The 27,002-nt window shown below is 30.2% G+C and overlaps 1 protein-coding gene across 1 annotated transcript in view; it reads left to right on the plus strand.

Moving 5' to 3' along the window:
• LOC127735834 (sodium/potassium/calcium exchanger 2-like) overlaps nucleotides 1-26,944 on the plus strand; it is a 62,000-nt gene extending 35,056 nt beyond the window's left edge. Inside the window, exons 4-6 of the mRNA XM_052246223.1 lie at nucleotides 17,397-18,368; nucleotides 23,396-23,504; nucleotides 26,113-26,944. Coding sequence (XP_052102183.1) covers nucleotides 17,619-18,368; nucleotides 23,396-23,504; nucleotides 26,113-26,348 — 1,095 coding nt within the window. The 5' untranslated portion in view covers nucleotides 17,397-17,618 and the 3' untranslated portion in view covers nucleotides 26,349-26,944. The remainder of the gene's footprint in view (nucleotides 1-17,396; nucleotides 18,369-23,395; nucleotides 23,505-26,112) is intronic.
• The last annotated feature ends 58 nt before the right edge of the window (nucleotides 26,945-27,002 follow it).

Raw genomic sequence — 27,002 nt, forward strand, 5'->3', positions numbered from 1 at the left:
TTGTAAAAACATTATTGCTTTAACCTTTGAAAATATTTTAATCAAAACTTAATTTAAAATATTTAAAAATGACAAATCTTGGTTGAGAGCATTACACTTTGATTATGAATGTCAGAAAGTAGCACTAAATTTTATGTATCTATATTTAGGTAGATTTTAATGACGTAAGTAGCATAGATCTATAGATAAATGTCAATAGAGGTCTATGAAAAGAATTTATATCTTAGATTTAATATTTGTACCATAGTGGGGTGCATTACAGTTGAACACTGGAACAATTATATTTCATGGCTTTTTGTAAATAGTTGCGATTTATGTCTATTTAATATCAAAGGTGTAGACATCCCATTCAAGGTTCATTTGAGTTGAATAGAAAAGCAAACCATATAAACAATAATCCGATATTAAATCTATAAACATTTAATGTTATTAAAAATTTATATATTTGTTTAGCATATATTTGTGGCTTAAGCCAATATTTGATTTGGTTTACGTGGAGATTTTCAATACAAACTGAGGTAGAGTAGTGAAGTTCTTATCTTAATTGATAAAAAAATATTGGAAAATGATGCATGAATTAGAAACTCTTCTTGAAATGATTATAAAAAAAGGAGAAAAAAATATGGAATAGGACAAATGAGTTAATTATTATACCCCCATTTGTTGAGTTGATGGTTACATCCCCTCCCCCTCCCAATAGTCATTACTCACTTTAAGACTCAGATTTTATTATCAGTCTTTAAAGTGTTACATTTAAAAGCATTAGATATGGAAGCTGGTCTTAACTTGGTCTGTAGCATGTCTACAGCAAGTTGTAGACTAAAGAAAATATTGATTGAGTAATCAGGTAAATTGTGTTTATCCAATACTAATGTGTGTTATGTAAGAGTTCAGATAGTATCCATATTAAAACCATTAAGTTTTGTTCTTGTAGCCTAAAACCAATTAATTAGGAATAAAGATAATTGAAAAGAGTTTGATAGATATAGCCTGAAATTATTTGATAAAGATGATTATTGTTTCCATGTTCAAGTGATACTGTTTTCTATTAATGCTATTTTCAGACAGGAAACAAAGGTTTTAGTCTGTAAAGGTCACAGACATGTTAAAAAATATTTTATGTATTCATCAAATGAGGAAGCCATATAAATTTACCCAGGTCCATGAATTTTTACATTTTCATTTATTTAAGGTCCATTTTAGGAACCTTATGAGTGAAATTTCACATCTATGATGTTTTTCTAACTTAAAGATTTGTGAGGTAATTATGTCTTCTATGTGGTCTTGATAACTATAACTAGTTATTTATCTTTTTTTTTCTTCTCATTGCATTCAATTTTTGATGTCAACCTTTTGTGATCACGTCCTGATAAAATAGAATGACTTTCAAGATTTTTTTTTATATTAGATCTTACACTTTGGAGATATTGATAATGTTTTTGAAATTGTTTGATATTGAATGTTTTAACACTTTTCTAGTTTTTTTGTGAAGCAGATTAGTACCAATTATTGAAGTGTATTGTTATTGTCCCACTGGTATGTGCCAGAGATTGTCAACTTCTCGTTGAACTGGTTTTAAATTATTCAACTTATTGCCATTTCTACCATGTCTACTATCAGTGAAGCTTTATCTTGTCATAATGCAAAACTCAATACTTATTGCACTTTGAGTACCCTGGAGTAAGTCCTTTTGCTTGTTGCATATTAAAATAAATAGCATATATACTTGTTTTATAAAAAATTTATGTAATGAAGGCAATATTATACAGATGACAAATTTTAATAGAAAATAGAACAATACTTGATTTTAATCCTTTCAACATTTAAATCTATTTATTTGATTGGTTAACCATTTGTTAAATCATGTCTAAGTTTTAGGTTAGACATTGCAGTACAGGTCAGAAATTTAAATAAAATTATTTGAAATTATATTTGGTTAACCACACCATTTATATATTTTAGATATTATATTTCTGAAAATTTGTAATTGTGCAATATAAATATGAAACCTGAATTAAGTTTTATGTAGACTGACATAGTATTTATTACTATTTAAACAGTTGAAATTCAGGTTGCTAACTGTGTCATTAAAACCATTATTAAAATTTCTATAAGCATTGATCCTAAGTCACTGTTACGTCACTTTTAAACTTCTGTGACATCATATTACAGTTCATACTTTTTTAACTGTAGGAGTTATCAAGTCAGGTCGGTTTTTATTTATCATTAATGCATTGTTTCAATTAGTTCTTTAAAATTATTTGAATTAATAAGGTTATTCTCAAATGACTTTTATTTAATCTTTGGATTTGTAATATTGTTGCTTGGTTGCTGCTAAAACCAGTCCCTGAGGAAATATCCTCCCATTTCAAGTGAAATTATGACTAGTTTATCTATTGTTTATTTTGTTTTGATACTTTGACATTGGAACTGATATGTCACAATCAGTTTATTATTTTGGAAACAATGTCACTAACTAAATCACTTTAATTTTCATGGGTTCCAGACAGTTAAATGCTATTTCCTATTTTGTCATAACTATACTGTACTCCTCTGGTACTCTATGATTGTAAGAACCATCAAGTTCTTCGGTACTGCATGTGTACTCTATGATTGTAAGAACCATCAAGTTCTTCGGTACTGCATGTGTACTCTATATTTGTAAGAACCATCAGGTTCTTCTGCATTGCATGTGTATTCTATGCATGTATTAGAACTATCAAGTTCTTTGGTACTGCATGTGTACTCTATGATTGTAAGAACCATCAAGTTCTTCGGTACTGCATGTGTACTCTATATTTGTAAGAACCATCAGGTTCTTCTGCATTGCATGTGTATTCTATGCATGTATTAGAACTATCAAGTTCTTTGGTACTGCATGTGTACTCTATGATTGTAAGAACCATCAAGTTCTTCGGTACTGCATGTGTACTCTATGATTGTAAGAACCATCAGGTTCTTCTGCATTGCATGTGTATTCTATGCATGTATTAGAACTATCAAGTTCTTCGGTACTGCATGTGTACTCTATGATTGTAAGAACCATCAAGTTCTTCAGTACTGCATCTGTACTCTATGATTGTAAGAACCATCAAGTTCTTCGGTACTGCATGTGTACTCTATGATTGTAAGAACCATCAAGTTCTTCGGTACTGCATGTGTACTCTATGATTGTGAGAACCATCAGGTTCTTCTGCATTGCATGTGTATTCTATGCATGTATCAGAACTATCAAGTTCTTCGGTACTGCATGTGTACTCTATGATTGTAAGAACCATCAAGTTCTACGGTACTGCATGTGTACTCTATGATTGTAAGAACCATCAGGTTCTTCTGCATTGCATGTGTATTCTATGCATGTATTAGAACTATCAAGTTCTTCAGTACTGCATGTGTACTCTATGATTGTAAGAACCATCAAGTTCTTCGGTACTGCATGTGTACTCTATGATTGTAAGAACCATCAAGTTCTTCGGTTCTGCATGTGTATTCTGTTCATGTAAGAACCATCAAGTTCTTCGGTACAGCATGTGTATTCTGTTCATGTTAGAACCATCAAGTTTTTCGGGACTGCATTTGAATTTCGTGCATGCAAGAAACCACCAAGTTCTTCGTTACTGCATTTGAATTTTGTACCTGTACATTTGGATTTTGTGCATTTAAGAACAATCAAGTTCTTCGGTACTGCATTTGTGTTCTATGCATGCAAGAACCATCATGTTCTTCGTTACTGCATTTGTATTCTGTTCATGTAAGAACCATCATGTTCTTCGGTACTGCATTTGTATTCTGTTCATGTAAGAACCATCATGTTCTTCGGTACTGCATTTGTATTCTGTTCATGTAAGAACCATCATGTTCTTCGGTACTGCATTTGTATTCTGTTCATGTAAGAACCATCATGTTCTTCGGTACTGCATTTGAATTTTGTACCTGTACATTTGTATTCTGTTCATGTAAGAACCATCATGTTCTTCGGTACTGCATTTGTATTCTATGCATGTAAGAAACATCAAGTTCTTCGGTACTGCATTTGAATTTTGTTCATGTAAGAACCATTAAATTTTAATGTACATCCCCAACTTTCCTTAATGTTTAAACCATCAAAGTTCTAGTTTATTTTCTAGATGATTCTAGATGATCTTTTGATGTTTAAGCTATGAGAGTTGATTGTGTTGATGATTTTTTAGTGATTTGTGTTTCCTGGTAAATGATTGTGTATTCAGAACAGCATTGGTTTGGATCTCTTAATGTTGTGCATGGCTTATCTGAATATCATGTAAATGCCACTGTAGTAGTATTGCATGTTAGAATTATGATGCTATATGATTTCACTGATGGAATTTATGTGTCACATATGCATTAATAACAATGAAATTTGTTTTAATAGAACTTGGAAGGCCTTTGATAAAATGCAAATGAGACGATATTGCAGATTTTTTCTGAATGCGAAATGCAAATATTTTAATATAAAGGGGAATATTTACACTAATTTTCAGTTATGAGGTGGAATAAAATTTATCTAAAAAAAAAGGAAAGAACAAAATTGATCTGACTTGTTTGGTAGTTTATTTGGTGGTTTATAATATTCTTAAGGACAAATTTTGTTGAAAGCAAAACATAATAAAATCTAGCAGCAGATGTTTTCCTAAAAACTGCCGATCAATTTACTGAGAAATTCATTGTCTCTGGTGCCATATTTCTCTATGCGTTAATTCATATGCAAGTATATACCACACAGAATAATAGATATGTGTTTCACAGTATGATCACTATTTACCGTATCAGATGATTACTGTTACAGTTTCACACATTTCAGTTATAAAACAAATATGCACCAAATTTGTTGTAAGGCTGAGATTTCTCTCATATTAGTTTATGGACAAATGGGATTGCAACAGTGCTTACTTTTTTGTGTGACTTGTATATATAAAAATAAAAAGATGTGGTTTGATTGCCAATGAGACAACTCTCCACCAGAGACCAAATGATGAAGAAGTTAACAACTATAGGTCACTGTATTGCACTCAACAATGAGCAAAACCCATACTGCATAGTAAGCTATAAGCTATGTTTATCTGTGGTTAATTTCTGATTTCTACTTTTTATTTGAAATGTAGAATAGAACATTCTAAAACTTACATATTTGTTACATATTTGTTATGCTTTTATCAAAGATTTAATAAAACTGTTCAAATTTAGGAGTTTTGATATAAAAAATTAATTGACTGCTGTGTCAAACTAAGTGCAATATAAGAAACCTTGTTTTTTTTTTAAATGTTTTTACTCAATTGAATAAAAGTACATAACAGAAAGTTAAACTTTAGTACGAGTAATTTATTTTCATGATAACTGTGGATGAAATTTCATGCTATTTTGTCATTAAAGTTGGAATTTCAAACCCTATCAATGAGCTAAAATACTTATTTGAATTCCTTTCATCATGATATAAAAAAAAAATCAATGTTCAGCAATGTTGTACAAATTCCATTAATTTTCTGAAGATAGTTAACTTGATACATGATTGGTTAGGTGCTATAATTACATCTCATGAAAGGCAGGGTGCTTTGTATTTCTGCTGTGTCATATGACTATCTTTTTTAAGTAGCTGAAAAATTAGATATTTTGGAAAATAGTTAATGCTTTTCATTTGATTTCAAAAGTTTTTAATGTATGGTTTGCTCAATCGTTTTATTTTCTGATGTCAACATTTTCTAGAACCTCAGTAATATCCAGCTATGGTAGTAATAGCAACAAAAAAAGTATTGTGAAATTGTTTATGCATATGGTTAGCCTTGTTTGATATGTGTCATGAGAAAAAAAGATTCAGGGATACAATTAATAATTCTACAAGTCTTTTATCTCAGTCTGTAAGGACTTATATAAGGAGATGTAGTGTTAAAAGATCAAAAGGGATATGTACAAAAGACAATTCTTTGATATAGTATATTTATTTAGCACTATTTTACTTGTATTTGTGATTTTGTCTATAATACAGATACTATAGTGGTTAGTGCTTTTTTCTAAACTTATTTCATTTTGCATTTCCTTATATACACTAATCAAGATGAAAAGGTGGCGGATTGGGTACTTAAACTAGACTCTGAGTGATTTAGAGCTGGACACTCATGTGTTGTTAGGTTTCTGTCTCATTTGTGTGTATTCCACATCTCCTTTTATTCCTATTGTTCTTATACTATTACATTGTGTACTTTCATTCCTATTGTTCTCATACTATTACATTGTGTACTTTCATTCCTATTGTTCTCATACTATTACATTGTGTACTTTCATTCCTATTGTTCTCATAGTTTTACATTGTGTACTAGTTTTGTAATTTGTTTCTTTTTAATGTTTATCTTTAATTAATTTCTTTGGTCATGAAATGAAATTTTTTTTAACAAGTTGAAACTAGCAAATGTGTTAAAATAAATATTTTGTCTTCAACCAGACCATTAATGTAGGAGTTTGTTGAAAATTTACTAAGTGGGGGCTCACCTTGCATTGAGCTTGTCTGTCCATCTGTCTGTTTTTCTGTCTGTCCGTTTGTCCTACAAATATTTTAGTAATGGGTTGTAATGTGTGAGCTTTTTTCAGATTTGTCAGAGACCAACTTCCTGTTTGCAGATTCTTTGAATTTTTCAATTTGAATGAACTTAATATTTTCGTCTCACTTTTCTCAAGCACAACTTCTGAATACATTGATTTTGAATTTGGGTCAGCAGCCTAGAAGTGATGAGTTGTAATGTATATGCTCCTTTTGGATCTTTTGGACACCTTTGTTCTGTTTTCCGATACTTTGAATTACAAGATGGTGTATGCTTAGAAAGACAACAGATGAATTCTTGTTTGTTTTAATATAAACCAATTTAGGTAAAGTAAATAATTCCAATTTTAAGAATCAATACTACTTGCCACTTCAATATGAAATGTACAACATATTAACAAATGTTCAAAGCACATGCACATTTCAAGAGTTTTGTCCCTTAAAAATATAATAAATCACTTGGAAGTGAATGTATAACTTTACATAAATCTTTTTAATTGCAAAGTTAATTTTAGATATTTTCTTTGGAAATTTTATTTTTTGAACTTATCAAATTTTTATATTACAGTTAATACTTCAAATAAAAAAATCTTTCTTATAAAGAATTTAGTTCAAAAGTATAAATTAGCACATTTTTTGGCATTTCATTAGACTATTGATACGTTTTATTTCCTTTGATGAAAAAAAAGAACAAGACTGAGAATATTGCTTTTTCAAAACAAAAGTGTGTTGAATCTTTTTAAAAAATTTCCACACATACCGGTACTATATTTGACATTTTTTTAAAACTTAGCAATTAAATAGGTCTTGTCACTTCTAAACATTACATTTAAAAAAAAAATTTCACATTTTTCACAACTATTAGATTATAATTGTACATGGCAATTTAATTATCTTGGTTTGTGTAGATAAATTAATTCCTGTTTAGTAATCATTAAATACCTAATACATTATTGTTAAGACCTTTAATTTCTTTTTCTTTTGACCACCTCTACTGGATGCTTTACAATAAATAACTAAAGCATTATATCATTAAGTATAACATTACTAAAAGTTTAGACATAATAAATTCAACTCTGGTGAGTACATTTTTGAAAAAAAACAAACTTTTCGCATTCTAAATTTAATGTAAAGAAAAATATGTTTTTCTCTCTTTAAATGCATATTAGCTATTCATAAAGCGTGATAACAGACAGCTGATAAAGTAAAAGCTTGGTTTGTAATATATTTTTTTAGTGTTAGGGGTTACTATCTAGTGATATCTAGTGATTGAATATTTCTTGAAAACATGATAATTGTTTAAAGTCTGAAAAATTCATATTTATCTTCATTTTCTAATAATACTACTAATAAAACAGTATACTATGGATAATATTTATATAAAATGGCATATTCAAATATTTATAAAACCCCTAGGCTTTTGTCTGGGCATACATGTAATTAACAAGTTTGCCTAGTAAGCACCTATAGTTCTCAAGTAAAGATTTCCCACCAATAGACTGTTTTCAGTTTTACCTCCATTTCTAATCTCATTCCATATGAAAAATCTATAGAAAAATAACAATGCAATTAATATTAAAACTGTACGTGATGACCTAAGGGATTACAAAGAAATCTATAATGGACATTTAATCTTAATTTGCTAGTCAAAATTTCTAGTTTTTCATTAGCCTGAAATTCAACCTCTGCTTTAATGAAAAAAAAAAATATTATATTTTAGATATAAAATCTTAATGTGTTTCACATCTAATTTGAGTGATATAGTTGTACTTATTTATTTCTTGTGATTCTTATAAATCAATTTTTAAATAATAAAAAATAAAACAAGAACAATTCTTTGTGGTAAAGTTTTCAAATAAACCAGAGTTTTTATCCCAATGACCAATGGTAATGATTCCACATGTAAAATAATTATTTGTATTTAATCTTTGTTAATTACTCCGAATTATGATACAATTAATATTGAAACAGTTAAGTGGTGACCTTAGGGATTATAAAGAAATCTATATTGGACATTTAAAACTGTTAGCACATGTACCAATAATTGATATAAAAATGTTTAACTAGCCTGAAAAGCGTGGACAACACTGTTTATTTTTACTGTTACTGAGCAAATTATGACGTGATAGCTAGTGCATTTTGCAAGCCTGAGTTATAGATTGTGACATACTATCATTCAGTCCAGATTATGAAATAGTTGGACATAAGAGATATAATTTCTTTAATCCTTTATGATTAAAACATGTTTTTATCGAGACAATTTTGTGAAGACCAGTATTGATTTAAATCGACAGGATGTTTCTGTCTTTAAAATCATCAGTAACGGAATCGTCATTATGAACAGCATTATGTAGGATGCTCATTATTGATTGGTGTATAGGTAATGAAAAATCTACAGCTATAAACACACGGATAAAAGTGGATGTCAGCTAAATTAGTTTTTATTTTTCTTCTTCAATTCATCATAGCAACAAAACAACTGTTATAAATAAGGCTGCAGAAAATTTAGATCGCTAATTAGTTTTGCTTTTAATTAGTTCCTAGGGCTTTCCTGCTCAGTTGACAACTTGAACTGTGACAACTTGCAAACATCATTTTATTGGTAGGATTCAAAATAATCCTCTTGTTTTCCTTTTATTTTGGAATTTTTAAAATTCACTTTGAACAGGTAAGAAGACAAATTTATGTTGATTGGTAGCTACCTTACATCCAGCGGCAAATATTTCATGCAATTTAAGGATTACTAATTGTTATAATTACAGAATTTTCACTTTGTGTTAATATTATACAAGAAAATAAATATTTTTTTAAAAGTTATTCAATTTTTTTCTTCAAAAAATAAATCCTCAAGAAGTAACAAAGATCTGTAACATTATTAAATGTAACTAGAATAGAAGAATACACAAGAATAGAATGTTCTCTTATAACAAAATATTTATAAGAAATTTACTTCACAATGGCAAGTTTTGAAATATATGGGTCATTATAAAAAAAACATGCAAATATATGTTATTTGGTCTTTTTAAGTCACAGACATGAAAATATATCAAAACAACACTTGTATGTGTTAGATTTGAATGTTTTGTGATACACTATATACAGTTTACAGTATGAAATGTTAGAAAAACATCCTTAATGTTTTCTGAAACCCTTGGATATAGCCAGAATTAACTGTTATTTTTTTCTATAGTACCTTTCAGACCTGAAATTGGACTATTATTCATATTCTTTGTTTTTAGGATTTATCACTATTTATTGCATTTTGATATATACAAACATTTTTTAATGATTTGCAAAGTGTATGTTGGTTTTATGCTAAAAATTTTCAACAAAAAGAAGAGTCTCATTTTTTTAAGTCACTGGTGTAACCAAAAGACAAATTGGTTGGGTAAGAGTTATCTTTCTCAAGATTTCAGCATTTACAATAGTTTCTCCCCTAGCAATGTTACCTATAAGCATGTAATGCAGACGACACTAAAATCTATGTTGGAAATAAGTGAATAAATCTTAAAAGTAAGTAAAAGCTGTATTGTAAATGAAATTAGTGTCCATGGTGTACCCTAGAAAAATCATTTTCCGACTTTGATTTATGAAAAGATACTGATTGTAGAAAACAACATATAAAAAAGGTGTGTCCATGGTGTACCCTAGAAAAATCATTTTCCGACTTTGATTTATGAAAAGATACTGATTGTAGAAAACAACATATAAAATAGGGGTAGGGAGCACTTATTTTGCAACTAAATCTAAAAATACACCTGTACGTCATTGGTGTTACTGTCAGTGGTGAGACCACTTTAATAAAGTAACACCATTGACCAGTTTAGTAACACCACTGAATATATTATGACAATCAGCAATTTTTTCTGTTTTTATCATGTTTAACAACCAAAACATATTATTTATGAAATATAATACTTATTTAACAATGTTTTAACAATATAATGTATTACCTATACCAAGTTTTCACAAACTGGTGTATGCTGGTTTACAATGACACTATTTAGTAACACTACTGACATTTTTGTCGAGCCTTCGACTTTAGTCGAAAAAGCAAGACATAGCGATCCTACATTCCGTCGGCGTCGTCAGTGGCGTCCACAAATATTCACTCTGTGGTTAAAGTTTTTGAAATTTTAATAACTTTCTTAAACTATCCTGGATTTCTACCAAACTTGGACAGAAGCTTGTTTATGATCATAAGATAGTATCCAGAAGTAAATTTTGTAAAAATAAAATTCCTGTTTTTCCGTATTTTACTTGTAAATGGACTTAGTTTTTCTGCCGGGAAACATTACATTCACTCTGTGTTCAAAGTTTTTAAAATTTTAATAACTTTCTTAAACTATCCTGGATTTCTACCAAACTTGGACAGAAGCTTGTTTATGATCATAAGATAGTATCCAGAAGTAAATTTTGTAAAAATAAAATTCCTGTTTTTCCGTATTTTACTTGTAAATGGACTTAGTTTTTCTGCCGGGAAACATTACATTCACTCTGTGTTCAAAGTTTTTAAAATTTTAATAACTTTCTCAAACTATCCTGGATTTGTACCAAACTTGGACAGAAGCTTGTTTATGATCATAAGATAGTATCCAGAAGTAAATTTGTTAAAATTTGTTTTTCATTTTTTCCGTATTTTACATATAAATGGACTTAGTTTTTCTGCCAGGAAACAATACATTCACTCTGTGGTTAAAGTTTTAAAAATTTCTCAAACTATCCTGTATTTGTACCAAACTTGGGCAGAAGCTTGTTTATGATCATAAGATAGTATCTAGAAGAAAATTTTTTGTACCTGTTTATCCATATTTTACTTATAAATGGACTTAGTTTTTCTTCCGGTTAACATTAAATACAGTCTGCAGTTAAGGTTTTTAAAACATTTATTAGATTCATAAACTATCCTGGATTTATACCAAACTTTGACAGAAGCTTCTTACAATCAAAAGATAGTACTTATCTAAAGGAATATTTTTATTGATTTTTTTACTCATTTTGTTGAGCCTGCGATTAACAGCAAAAGTAGGCGAGACACTGGGTTCCGCGGAACCCTTACGAATTTTTAGTTATTGATGTTTTGTTATATGATTTGGGATTTTTTAGCCTAAGAATTATTTTTTTCTTTTTCTTTTGCTTAGTGTTCTTTGTTTTGTGTTCAGTACTTAATAAAAGTAAAATTTGAACTTTGTTATTAATGGTGATACTTTTTTGTCATTGTAGTTACTGAAGGGTCAGTGGTGTTACTATATAAAAATGCAATAATTTTTATTTTTTTATTAACAAATGAAAGTTTTTTTATGCTGTATACGAAGGATTAGGCATTAACTTATCATTCAGTCTTACACATTTGACCTATATTCAGTTTTAGTGTATACTTTAATATTAACAACAGCCATAATTAGGAGAGCTATTTTTTTTACAACAAATAATTCTAAAATTTATGTTCAAATAGAATGCATACCTATAAAAATAGTGTCAATAAGTAGTAATTCAACCCTTAACAACAAATTGGAACAGTTGTTTGGTATTTAAAAATATTTTTTAATAACTAAATACAAGTTTTTATATTGGTAACACCATTGACATGATTCTATCAAAGGATGACTTAAAATTGTTAAAATTGAAGGAACTCCTAATTTTCCCCATTGCGTATTTCTGAATATAGTTGCTACTATATTTCAGAATAGCAGGACATATTTTAATTTTTAAAACAATGACATCAGTTTCCCGAAATTTTCCTCATCGAAATATGCATGTTTTTTGATAATGATCCATATATGTAACCAAAAAAATCCAGTTTCCTTCCCAGCTGGGACCAATATATATTAGTCCTATATTTTTTTCTTTGACACATTCCCCTTTTCCATCCTCAATTTTATTTTGAAATCCACCTGTGTTCAGGTACACACTTGTGTTTTTGGTATCTGTCTGTGTTCAAGTACCCACTTGTGTTTTTGATACCCACCTGTGTTCAGGTACCCACTTGGGTACTTGTGTTTTTGATATCCACCTGTATTCAGGTACCCACTTCTGTTTTTGATACCCACCTGTATTCAGGTACCCACTTGTGTTTTGATACTCACCTGTATTCAGGTACCCACTTGTGTTTTGATACTCACCTGTATTCAGGTACCAATTTGTGTTTTTTATACTCACCTGTATTCAGGTACCCACTTGTGTTTTTGATACCCACCTGTATTCAGGTACCCACTTGTGTTTTTGATATCCACCTGTATTCAGGTACCAACTTGTGTTTTGATACTCACCTGTATTAAGGTACCAATTTGTGTTTTTGATACCCACCTGTGTTCAGGTACCCACTTGTGTTTTTGATTCCCACCTTTGTTCCAATACTTACTTGTGTGTTTTGATACTCACCTGTGTTCCAATACTTCCTTGTGTGTTTTGGTACCCACTTTTGTTCATTTCTTGCTTTTATCTATTTTGTTAAAAACTAAACAGAGAACAATGATGAAATATAACAATAAAGATTTGTAACTGATAAATGTACATGTTGTTCATCTTCAAAAAGATTCAGTATCTTCAATAAATCTTTTTTTTTTTTAGATTAAAAAAAAGTCTTCTTGATTTGATAAATTTGAGATAATTATAAGAAAATAGTTTGTTTTTTTTATATCCTGGGATTCTTATTTTCATTATTAAGTGACCAGATAGGAAAGGATAACTTTAAATACATATTTCAAAATCACCAAGTACTATAATTATGTTAATGTTTGTTGGAACTTACACTGATTTCAAATAATGATGGCAATATAGGGATATAAAATATTTAAGAAAAGATAGAATAGTTATATGAATTAATTTTTAAATGATTGCAACTGCCTCTGATTTCAAAGTAACCAGTTGAACTTCAATTCTAGCAATTTAACCATCAATACGTGGAACTTGGAACTCAGGCATTACCATAACATAATCAATTGTATACTTCATATCCAATTCAAATTGTTGTAGCTGTATAGATTTTGCTATCTAATATATTGTCATTAAATTGTCTTTGAAATTTGTTTTAAATTGACAATTTTATGGATTTTAGCTCTATTTTGAAAAATATATCCTACACTATGATTTGAAATTTAATATAGAATTGATTAGCTTATGGATTTAAGTACAGGAAATGCCAATGTTGTTTAGTTTTCATTTTTCACTATTTTCAGAGTACTAATAGAACTATCATACCTGTTCATTTGAAACTTCTATATAAATGCATCAAATTGGAGTTTATTTCCATGTAAAATACATCATAACTCATTAATAGGAAAACTATTTTGAAATTTTAGTAATCGTTATGAAAACATAATATTTCAATGAATTAACTATTTGTGGATGAGTTCAAAATATATGTGTTTTTATGAAACAATGGACTTAGTGAAGTAATATTATGTAAGGTAATGATTAGTACTTTTTTTTAATGGATAGGACAGAAGATAGTTTTTCAGTAAGGTGGAATATAGTATTTAAATAATGTGAAATATTGTTTTTCTGTAAGGTGGAATATAGTTTTTCAATAAGGTGGAATATAGTTTTTCAATAAGGTGGAATATATTTTTTTTACTACGGTGGAATAATTACTTTTTCAATAAGTTGGAAGATAGTTTTTGAATAAGGTGGTATGTATATAGTTTTTCAATAAGGTGGAATATAGTATTTAAATAAGGTGGAATATAGTTTTTATACGCCCGTTTACGGGACGTATTATGGTATACCGTTGACCGTCTGTCCGTCCGTCGTCAACATGTCGGACATTAACTCAAAAACGCTTTACCCAATTTGCATAAAACTTTGGTGAATTGTATATATCTATTGACAAAAGCTCCCTTTCGTTTTTCATAAATTTTAGATTTTACGTTTCAGAGAAATGGGGTTTTATTCATTATAAAAAGGGGGGTTTCCAGTTTTCGGACAATAACTAAAAAATGGTTTCTCCAATTTGCAAGAAACTTTGGTCAATTGTTTTTATCTATTGACATAAGCTCCCTTTCGATTTTTATAAGTTTTAGATTTTATGTTTTCGAGTTATGAGGTTTTATTCATTAAAAAAAGGGGGATTTTCCAGTTTTCGGACAATAACTCAAAAATGCTTTCAGCAGTTCTCATGAAACCTTGGTGAATTGTTTATATCTATTGATGTAAGCTCCCTTTTGATTTTTATAAATTTTAGATTTTACATTTCCGAGTTATGGGGTTTTATTCATTAAAAAAAGGGGGATTTTCCAGTTTTCGGACAATAACTATAAAATGCTTTCAGCAGTTCTCATGAAACTTTGGTGAATTGTTTATATCTATTGATGTAAGCTGCCTTTTGATTTTTATAAATTTTAGATACTATGTTTCCGAGTTATGGGGTTTTATTCATTAAAAAAAGGGGAATTTTCCAGTTTTTTGATAATACCTTTAAAGTGCTTTGAGCAGTTTTCATTAAACTTTCATGCCTGGTTTATATCTATTAAGATAACCTCCCTTTATTTGTTTATAGTCTGACAACAGATTTACTAAGTATTGCGCAACAGCACAGTGTATTGCACAACAGCAAGAAATCTTTAATTTAATATTATAAAATTCAATTCATATAACCAATTTCAAGTTCTTTGACTACATTTATTCTGAATAAGAAACCTATAATATGTCAAATATTTAATTACAATCCAAATTCAGACCTGTATCAAGCTTGAATATTGTGTCCATTTTTGCCCAAACTGTTCAGGGTTGGACCTCTGCGGGCGTATCCAGCTGCGCTCAGCGAAGCAGTTTATCATATGTCCGTTTACCGGACGTATTATGGTATACCGTTGTCAATCTGTATGTCAGTCTGTCTGTCCGTCCGTTGTCAACATGTTGAACAATAACTCAAAAACACTTTAACCAATTTTCATGAAACTTTGGTGAATTGTTTATATCTATTGATGGAAGCTCCCTTTAGATTTTTATAAATTTTTGATTTTACATTTCCAAGTTATGGGATTTTATTCATAAAAAAGGGGTGAATTTTCCAGTTTTCAGACAATAACTCAAAAATGCTTTGAGCAGTTTTCATGAAACTTTGGTGAATGGTTTATATCTATGAAAATAAGCTCCCTATAGTTTTTAATAAACTTGTGATATTACATTGAGGAGTAATGGAACTTTATTCATTGAAAATGCGATGGGCGTATCGTGAGGTGGAATATAGATTTTCAATAAGATAGAATATAATATATCAATATGGTGGAATATAGTTTTTCAATAAGGTAGAAGTTAGTTTTTCAATAACCTGGAATATAGTATTTCAATTTGAATATAATAGATTTATATCACATGGCAATAATCCAATTCAGTTACATATTCACCCAATTATGGACTTTGATTCAAGTTTATCTAATGAAAATGGAGTTCAGAATCATGACATTTGATTGTTGATGTTAAAAGTCAAGGTTCTTAAACACCTCCATAGTAGTAATAACTGGAGATGCAGGATATAAAACTCTGAAACAGCAACCCAAAAATGCAAATATCAAAAGACATCTGTTGGCATCATACAGTCATCAATAATAGACAGGTGTCTATACAATATCCAAAAGACATCTGTAGGCAACATACAGTCATCAATAATAGACAGGTGTCTATACATTATCCAAAAGACATCTGTTGGCAAGATACAGTCATCAATAATAGACAGGTGTCTATACAATATCCAAAAGACATCTGTTGGCAAGATACAGTCATCAATAATAGACAGGTGTCTATACATTATCCAAAAGACATCTGTTTGGCAACATACAGTCATCAACAATAGACAGGTGTCTATACAATATCCAAAAGACATCTGTAGGCAACATACAGTCATCAATAATAGACAGGTGTCTATACAATATCAAAAGACATCTGTTGGCATCATACAGTCATCAATAATAGACAGGTGTCTATACAATATCCAAAAGACATCTGTTGGCAAGATACAGTCATCAATAATAGACAGGTGTCTATTCAATATCTGTGGGCAACACATAGGTATCAACAATAGACAGGTGTCTATACAATATCAAAAAGACATCTGTGGGCAACATATAGGTATCAACAATAGACAGGTGTCTATACAATATCAAAAAGACATCTGTGGGCAAGATACAGTCATCAATAATAGACAGGTGTCTATACAATATCTAAAATGTGGGCAACATATAGGTATCAACAATAGACAGGTGTCTATACAATATCCAAAAGACATCTGTAGGCAACATATAGGTATCAACAATAGACAGGTGTCTATACAATATCTAAAATGTGGGCAACATATTGGTATCAACAACAATAGACATGTGTCTATACAATATCTAAAATGTGGGCAACATATAGGTATCAACAACAATAGACATGTGTCTATACAATATCTAAAATGTGGGCAACATATAGGTATCAACAATAGACTGGTGTCTATACAATATACAAAAGACATCTGTAGGCAACATACAGTCATCAATAATAGACAGGTGTCTATACAATATCAACAATAGACAGGTGTCTATACAATATCAAAAAGACATCTGTGGGCAACATATAGGTATCAACAATAGACAGGTGTCTATACAATATCTAAAAGACATCTGTGGGCAACATATAGGTATCAACAATAGACAGGTGTCTATACAATATCTAAAAGATATCTGTGGGTAACATATAAGTATCAACAATAACATTTAATATAGTCATAACATTTACCCAATGTTTGAATCAGATTACAGATGTTCCATAGTCATAGATTTTTTTTAAAGTATGTGTGTCAACAATAAAAATATAAAAACTAATGAAGCTTAACTAGTAAAATAACTATATATTATTTTTGTTCTTTCAGGCAGAGTCAATTCAGTAGAAATACCAGGAAGACAGAATAATGAAAATAGACTTGTTACTACAGCAGCATAAAGTTGACAAAAGTTCATGACCTGCAGATAAGCAATGGAATGGTTACCTCCTTAAAAGAAAGTCCATTTTGAAATTTTATTGTTTACCACTTCTGTCAGTTGAAAATTTAACTCTATTTTACTCGAATTTTGTAATAATATAATCAAGAATCATGCTACGGAACAAAGCTCTAAGAAAACAATCAAGAAAGGTGCGCTTGTATATGCTTTTTGGATCACTGTGTACTGCATTTTTTATATTCTTATTTGCTAATTATAGACAAGGGAATGTTGGATATATCGCAGAAGATACACACTTTGCTTCAAGGAGACTTTTAAATACATCAGACTCAGATGATAGTCTTTATCCTCCAGATGCATTTACAGATGAACAATTAAAGAATGGTGCCGTGGTCTTACATGTGATTGGACTGATATATATGTTTATAGCGTTGGCAATTGTATGTGATGAGTTCTTTGTCCCATCTCTTGGAGTTATAATAGAGAGATTTAAAATAACCGAGGATGTAGCTGGGGCAACTTTTATGGCTGCTGGCGGTAGTGCTCCAGAACTTTTTACAAGTCTTTTTGGAATCTTTTTTGCCAAGAATAACGTGGGTATTGGAACAATTGTTGGATCTGCTGTGTTCAATATTTTATTTGTGATTGGTATGTGTGCTATATTTAGTAAAACAGTTTTGAATCTGACATGGTGGCCATTATTCCGAGATGTGACGTTTTACAGTATAGACTTAATATTACTAATTGGTTTTTTTTACGATGAGATCATACATTGGTACGAAGCGTTGATATTATTTTTTGGATATGTTGCTTATGTTCTTTTCATGAAGTTTAATGGACAAATTGAAGACAGAGTAAAAAGCTGCTTGAAGAAACGATGCAACAAAGTGGAAACACAAGAGGTTTGTATGTGAATTAATAAGAATAAGAATAAGAGAATAAGAATATTTATTGAATCCAATTAAAGGGCCCGTTTTCGACATATACATATATATAGTATTAATTATACAGCAATTTTTAAGATATATTACATTAAAAATAAATGATAAAATAACTATACTCCATACCAGATGGTGTTTGAAAATAAATAAAATAGAATATCAACCCTCTCTAATACATAAAAATAAACTACATCATTGCTACATGTATATTTAGTTTCTTGAATGCAAATTTTCTCTTATTTCAAAACAAGTCGTAATAAATCTTGACATTGACATTGACATATTAACATTTTCAGACTCACAGGACATCAACCAAATAAACTGTTTGTACTTTGAAATATAAGGGAAGTTTTTACATTGAATGCTTGCTTCATTAAGAATAAAATTCCTTTCCTTTTCATATGCAGTGCATTCCATTAAAAAATGAAACTTGTCTTCAACCTGCATATTTTTACACTGCCCACAAATTCTTTTATCTTAATACATTTTTTTATATCGACCTTTCTCAATAGCTAACTGATGAGCACTGATTCTAAATTGAGTTAAGCTTTTTCGAAACTGAAATTTATTAACTTGACATAAATATGCTTCCCTTTTGAAGATGTTTTTAAATTTGAAATAAATACACAATTTTCCTTTTTTAACATTTGCATTATCGTCTATAGTATTTTTCCACTAAATCTTATATCTAATAATCAAAATATTTTTAACCTTTTCAATGTCAAAACTTTCCATATCAACATCAATACATCTTAAAATATATACAATATTAGAATACCAAGATGACTTATTACATTTTTGTGAGTCCATACTCGTGACCAGGGCTTGTTTTAACAAATGATCCTCCTCTAAAGTACTTTTTAACTTGAGGAAAGCTTTTAACCCCCTTTGATACAAATCATATCTAGCCGTAGACAAACTTCCAGAAGCAGGTAAAAATAACACCTAGATATTTATAATTTCTGACATTTTCAATTGGTTCACCATCAAAATAATCTGGATATATTACAATTATTTGTATAATACTGATTTTCATTGCAATGAGACAACAGTCACTAGTCATATTGAAACATTGAAATATTACCATAAAAAATCTATTCCTTTGAAAAGAGCATATTAATTCAGGTAATATTTTACGATTTACCGCCTGTCATTTGACTTTCTTTCTAAATATAAATATGTAACTTGCACCATATGATAGGAAATAACATTAGTAATTTGACTTCCTACCTAAATATGGTACACAGCACTACAAGCATATGAGTAATTATATATACAAAAGTCAAGCACTTTCATGCTTCATTTTAAAAGAAAGATCATGATTTGATATTATTTAGACATAAGGTGATATAGAGGCTGACATATTGTATAAACACCTGCCTTCCGTTGAAGGGATAAAAGGAGGCTGAGAAGGACATATGCCTGTTCAAGAAGTAGCTTTGGGTTTTTACTACTGAATTCCTCACAGAATATCAAAGTCGTAAATTTTTTAAGTTTTATTGTAGATCCCATTCTGATTTAACTATTTTCCTTGTTATTATTTTTCAGTCAGTTTTAACCTAGCCCCTACTGTTTCCCTAGTATAATGGCTGTTTGTAGAGTAGTGTCTTTTTTTAGCATAATATGAAGTACACTATTGTATTAAAGTAAGGAGATAACATGGTATGATTGCCCATGAGACAGTTAACTGTCCACCAAACACAAACGAACAAGGATGTGAACAACTATCAGGTCACCTTAAAAAACCATACAATAAAGTAAGCTACAAAAGGCATCAGATGACATAATGCAAAATTCAGGCTTTTCAGTCAATTATTATTGAATACTTCAGATGTATTGACCATCTAATGAGTTTTAACTGGAAAACTAATTTTGAATATGCATTTAAACCAGTTCTGACCAGTTTGATAAATTTTGATAAACAATTGGTTAATTGAATTTGTCTCTTATAATTTCCCGCCATTTCCATTCAGAACATTGAAATATTAAGTACTTTCCATTTAATCATTAAAGAAACAGATTCTTCCATTCATCCCATTTACCCTTTTGACTACAATATTTATCCACTCTCCGTAGTTAAATTTTCCCATTTTGAAAAGCTTGGTAAACATTGCATTTTGATGTTTGAAAATTGACCTATCTTGAGTGGATAAATATTGTAATCAATGGGGTTGTGTGGTATAATTTATATTTAACTTACTTCTGTTGACATGCTGCTATTTAATCATTGTTAGCTCTCCTAAATCTCATAACATGTTTACAGAAAACAATTGAAATATGAGAAATTGAATCAATTTCTTGTTTAACCTTGAAGTAATTAATTAAAACAGATAACTAATCTTGCATAATGCATTGTTGTAGAATAATGCATGTCAGTGCTACATTTGTCATCAAAACAGTCAAATAGATCTCTTATCAAGATTAAAGATATAAATTTCGTTAATGAGAAATACATATCAGACAACAGAATACAACACCAAGTTTGTATAAATGAAATGAAAAATTGACAAATCACAGCAGCATTAATAAATACATGCCAGTGTGGGGCCTATGTTGCAGTCAAGTCCAGTCTGAAGAAATGAATCATTCTTTTTTGTAATTTTAATTGGGTGTAAATTTGTTGAGAGATGCACATTTTTTATGAAACGCAGAAGCACTTTATTCTAAAAATATACACGCAATCAACACTTTTACAAACTTTTCAAATTACTTAGAGAAGCATTCAATTCTTATATTTACAATTTATGCCTACAAACATGAAATTATTAGATGAATCAAGATTTTTGTATTCTTTTTCATTGTTGGGACATTGTCATTGGAGATAAAAGCAGTCATGAATTTTGTGATTGTTGTCTGCAATGAAAATTATGAATTCTTATGAAAAATGCATGTAATTTAATTTTATAACTTTAAACTTCCTTGTTGGATTATGGGATACATAGTAGAGAATTTAAATCACTAATAATAACTTTTTCTTTATCTGAGTGGAGGAAATCACCAATAGGAGATTCAGATCTAGCAGTGTGTATTGCAGAAACTCAATATGTTAAGGCTTCAAGACTGACCCTCTAACCCTCTTATCTGCCCTTTATACATTCTTCACTAATCCATTGTAGTTTTTATAGGGATACAGCAAAATCTTAAATAGTGTGGCGAAAATATGATTAAGGGTGATGCTCACAGACTCTGGCAAAAATTCAATTATGGAAAGCATAATAATGAAAGTATAAAAGATACACAAAGTTTAAGAAGTGTTTTGTTTATAATAGTTGGTAAAATTTCATATAAAAGATATAGTATTATATTTTTTCTTCAATTTATGCAACTTTAGACCAAATAAAAGCTTGCTTTCATTGTAATATTATAGGGGATATCTGTATTGTATTCCTTCTAGATTTTTCTATCCCAGTATATTGCCATACCTATCCAAACCTCTGTCTGAACAGAGTAAGCACAGACATTTTTGATAGAGATTCAAAAGGAGAAGTTTGCTATACATATATTAACTAAATTTGCGAATGTAAAATTTGCAGTTTATGTCTTCGGAGATTGAACTTCAATTTCATTATGCCTAATATACCTGTAATGCATTGGGATCTATATTAACTCTGTAATTACCTGTTAAACCTGAACTTCACAAAATCAGAATATTTATTTCTAATTACAGCTTTATGAAATGAGCAGTAGAGTTTATTAAACTGTCATTACTTATATTTGTCATCAATTGTTTGGTTTCCATGGTAATAACTCTATTAAGTGAGACATACCTATTATCTATATTCTATGGATTCATTAAGAATATTGGATCAGAAAAAAATTAAAGTAATCTGATGTAATTAATGTCTTTGGAAATCAATAGAGTGTTCAGGAATGTTTTTATAGATAACTCAGTCCTTGAAAGTGACACGAAATTCTATTGACAGTCTGTAGCTGGAACACTTATTTCTTGAAATTTATAATACGATTATTTCATGAAAACATTCAATTGAAATTGTAATTGATTGTTGTTGTTTGGTTTGGATGATGTAAAGGAAAATTATTAACAACTTCCCCACATTTTCACCACTATCTGGAATTTGACAGCCTTCAAGCTTTAGAGAAAATTAGCATTTTCAGATAATATCCCATGTAATACATGCAATGATAGACTCCTGCTCTAGGAGCATACATGCCATGACAGATTTTTGTCTAGCAGTTCATATCATGACAGATGCCTCCTGACATACATGTCAATTTGTACATACCATGATGGCAATAACTTTGGCAGAACATCTGTTAATGGCAGTAAACTTATCAGTACATGCCATGATAGCAGTAAACCTTCAGTACATGCTATGATATTAGTAAAACTGTCAGTACATGTCATGTTGTCAGTAAAACTGTCAGTATATGTCATGTTTGCAGTTAACAATCAGTGGGTGTCATGTTTACAGTAAACCTGTCAGTACATGCCATAACAACAGTAAACCTGTTTGTACATGGCATGACAGCAGTTAACTTGGCAGTACATGTCTTGATAGTTGTAAACCTGTCAGTTTATCCATAACAACAGTTAACATAATAGTACATGCAATGATGAAAGTTTACCTGTCAGGACATGTCTTGATGGCAATAAACCTGTCAGTACCTGCCATGATATCAGTAAACCTGTCAGAACTTTTCATAAAACCAGAAAACATGTCAGTATATGTCATGAAGGCTGTAAAACTGTCAGTACTTGTCATGATGGTGGTAAACCTGTCAGTTCATGTCATGATGGTAGTAAACCTGTCAGTACTTGCAATGATGGTAGTAAACCTGTCAGGACATGTCATGACAGTAGTAAACTTGGCAGGACATGTAATGACAGCAGTAAACTTGGCAGGACATGTCATGACAGCAGTTAACTTGGCAGGACATGTCATGGCAGCAGTTAACTTGGCAGTACATATCATAACCAACAAACAATAAACTGATTCAAATTATTTGGAATCTATCTTTTTTTACAGAGACCAGAGCGAAGTTTAAGTATGCCAATTTTACATGCAGGAGGGAACAGATTTAGGCATGGAATATTAGACCTGATCATTCATTCAAATCACCACAACTTACATGAAGGTAAGTGTTGGGGGAGGAAAACTTTTGTAAACTTACACACAAAAGTTACATCTAGATATCTTGACATAAATTGTCTGTCTGTACAAAAAAGATACAGTTGAAAGTTTGTAATGTCTTTAGCTTACCCACAATATAGTTTTTAACTATTACAATATGTTTTTAGGCTTTGATTGAGTATGAACTTCTTTTGCAGGTTTGCTCTTTTGTTACTGGTAAAAGAGGGTCATATTGTTTTCTGCCAGGGGAAAGCAACATATTGATTTTGTGTAATATTTTACTCCAGCAGTCTTTGTTTCACATTACTCACTACTCAGTGAATATTTTTGAAGATTAGACAGTTACTCAGATTTTGTGTAGATTTCTATAGTTAAAAAATATACATGACATATAATATTTAAAAGTTATAAAGGACTGTGGGGATGTGAGAGCTTGCTCACTAAAGGTTCTTTGATTTTGAATTATTATATAATTTCTACCATATATGCTGTGGCAAACTGCATGTTTACTTCTTACCAATCCCATTTTGAGGATATTTAGACTAAAAGAAGTTAAAACACAAATTTATGATTAAATATTTGCTGAAAAAAAAAATCTAAATCTTTATTGAAGAATTTTTTCAGAGAATTGCATACCAATTTAAAGTTGTTATGGCCTTGATAATTTTACAGCTGTTTAAATGACTTATTGTACCCCCTGCTTTCTGAAATGGGCAAACGTAGTGATGGAGGAGTCCATCCATTTGTCTGCTAGTTCCTTTGTTGGTCTGCCTGTCCCACATTTGTATCCTCAACTGCTATTGAGCCACTTGACAGAATGTGTGACAATCTCTTCTAAGAATCTTACTAACCTGATAAACATATATACTTCCTATTTTATTTCATTCAAATGATTATTGAGGTTTACTTTGGCATGAGATGGACTTTGTCATATATGTACACTACAGTACACATTTGTATTTGCTCCACCTTCTTAAACCCTAATCAGAATTTAATAACACTTTCTGAGAATTTTAACCATAACAGGCTATTATTTGAACTTGGAATTATTTTTAATTATGGAATTTGCATAATTCTTGTGCTTGAAATTTTTAATAAATTCCATGTTTATTTGGTATTATAATGTTTTGAGCGGTTCATTACACTTTCCATAAAATGTATTTTGTATAGATAGTGTTGTGCGCAGCACAGCACATTCTATTGAAAATGTACTATCTTCTGTGTAATAGAAAGTGTTGTGTGCAGCACAGAACATTAAAGTACAGAATAAACATGGAATTTATTAAAAATTTCAAGCACAAGAAATTATGCAAATTCCATAATTAAAAATAATTCCAAGTTCAAATAATAGCCTGTTCCATATGGTTTTATTGAGTAGCTCCTATATTTGTGTTTGATAAAAATTATTTTTGGGGTTACTGTTAATAAAACTAGTTATATCTGAGGGGTATCCATTTTGTATCCGCAATTCCTCCTAAACTCCTTTTCAGAAGTAATTGAAACTTTCTCAGAATCTTAACCATATAACACCATTGTGTACCTCCTATTTTGGACAAATAATATACTAGCCTTGGATTTGTATGGGGGTGGGGGTATCTTTTTGTGAGCTTTGCTTACAGTACCTCTAGTTTATCTAAAAGTCCATTCTTGTTATTCTAATTGTCCATACTTGTAATGCTAATTGTCCATATTTGTAGTGCTAATTGTCCATACTTGTAATGCTAATTGACCATTCTGGTCATATCAATTGTCCATTCTCTTTATGCTATAAGTCTATTCTTGTTATACTAATGGCCCATACTTGTTATGCTAATGGTCCATTCAGGCTATGCTGATGGTCCATACTTGTTATGCTAATGGTCCATTCAGGTTATGTTGATGGTCCATACTTGATATGCTAATGGTCCATTCAGGTTATGCTGATGGTCCATTCTTGATATGTTAATGTTCATTTTGGTTATGCGATGTTCCATACTTGTTAGGCTAATGGTCCATTCAGGTAATGCTGATGGTCAATACTTGATTTGCGAATGGTCCATTTTGGTTTATGCTAATGGTCCGTACTTGTTTTGAGAATGGTCCATTCTGGTTATGCCAATGGTTCATTCTGGTTATACTAATGGTCCTTTCTGGTTATGCTAATGGTCCATACTTGTTATGCTAATTGTCCAATCTGGTTATTATAATGGCCCATGATAGTTCTGCTTATGGTCAATACTTGTTAGGCTACTGGTCCGTTCTGTTTTCCAATCAAAAGGGGAGCCAATGCCCTCTATGCTACTGGTCCATTCATTTATGTAAATAGTCCTTACCTGATATGCTACTGGAACATTCTTTTCATGCATTAGAAAATGTGACTGTCTTGATATATATTTTTCTTTGATTCAAATATGATATGATGGTGAAAATTGAAACTGGTTCAGTTTTTTTTTTAATTTTTGACTCAAGGGATGGAAGAAAATGATTGCATGGAATGTAAACTCAAAGTATATTTGAAGCATTTGTTGGTTTAACTGTCACTTTTGTGCCTTTTATATGGCAGTATTATATCAGTGGATACATATAATTTGTTTAATTTGATTTACATTGAAGTATGTTTTCAAATCTTGCAGAATCAAAAATAAATTCTACTGATAGAAGTTCAATAACACACCCTAGCTGTAACCATAGTGGATTGAGTCCAAATACTTTAAATTTGATAGGAAATCATTACAATAGAAGATTCAGTATTGCTGTTTTTGGGCCTCATCTGGCCTCTTTATCTGCTCACAGAAGTAAGTCACGGTTAAACTACAATATCAATATGGGCAACTGTATTCATACACTTGGCCTGAATAATCGGCCTTAAACTTTTAACAGTCAGAGATTGTATACTGAACAACAAAAAGTAAAACAACAAAAATGCCGAACTCCAAAGAACATTCAAAACGGAAAGTCTCTTATCAAATGGCAAAATAAAAAGCTCAAACACATCAAACGAATGGAAAACAACTGTCATATTCCTGACTTGATACAAAAGAAATGCACCACCACTGTTTTAAATTCTTTGTAGTAAAACATTAAACAGATAAATAAGAAGATTGATTAGAAAGTTTGTCCTGAATAAAAGTAGATGTGGGATATCCATCAATAAGTCTGCAACCAAATGAAAAAAAAAATATAACATCTAGAACTCACAAAGTGTTGATATGTAAAGCTCTAAATCATCCTAACAACAAAGGTTTAATTATATCGTATATCAGTAAGTCTATAATGTCAAGTAGAAAGATTTGAAAGACAAATTCTAAACTTATTTGCTTTGTTTCCAATATTATCATTAAAAAAAACCTGTGTGAAATACTATTTTTCTACAAGTTGTGCAAGTTGAATCATAATACAAAATATACCTGCTATATCTGGAATAAAATTTTGTGTGACCATTTTTATGTTCTATGTTTTCTAGCAGCATTTATTCTCTTAAAAATATATTGAGAAATAAATACAAATATTAAGAAAAAAACAT

This window comes from Mytilus californianus, unplaced genomic scaffold, assembly GCF_021869535.1.
Source record: "Mytilus californianus isolate M0D057914Y unplaced genomic scaffold, xbMytCali1.0.p SCAF_3, whole genome shotgun sequence".
Taxonomy (NCBI): Eukaryota; Metazoa; Mollusca; class Bivalvia; order Mytilida; family Mytilidae; genus Mytilus; species Mytilus californianus.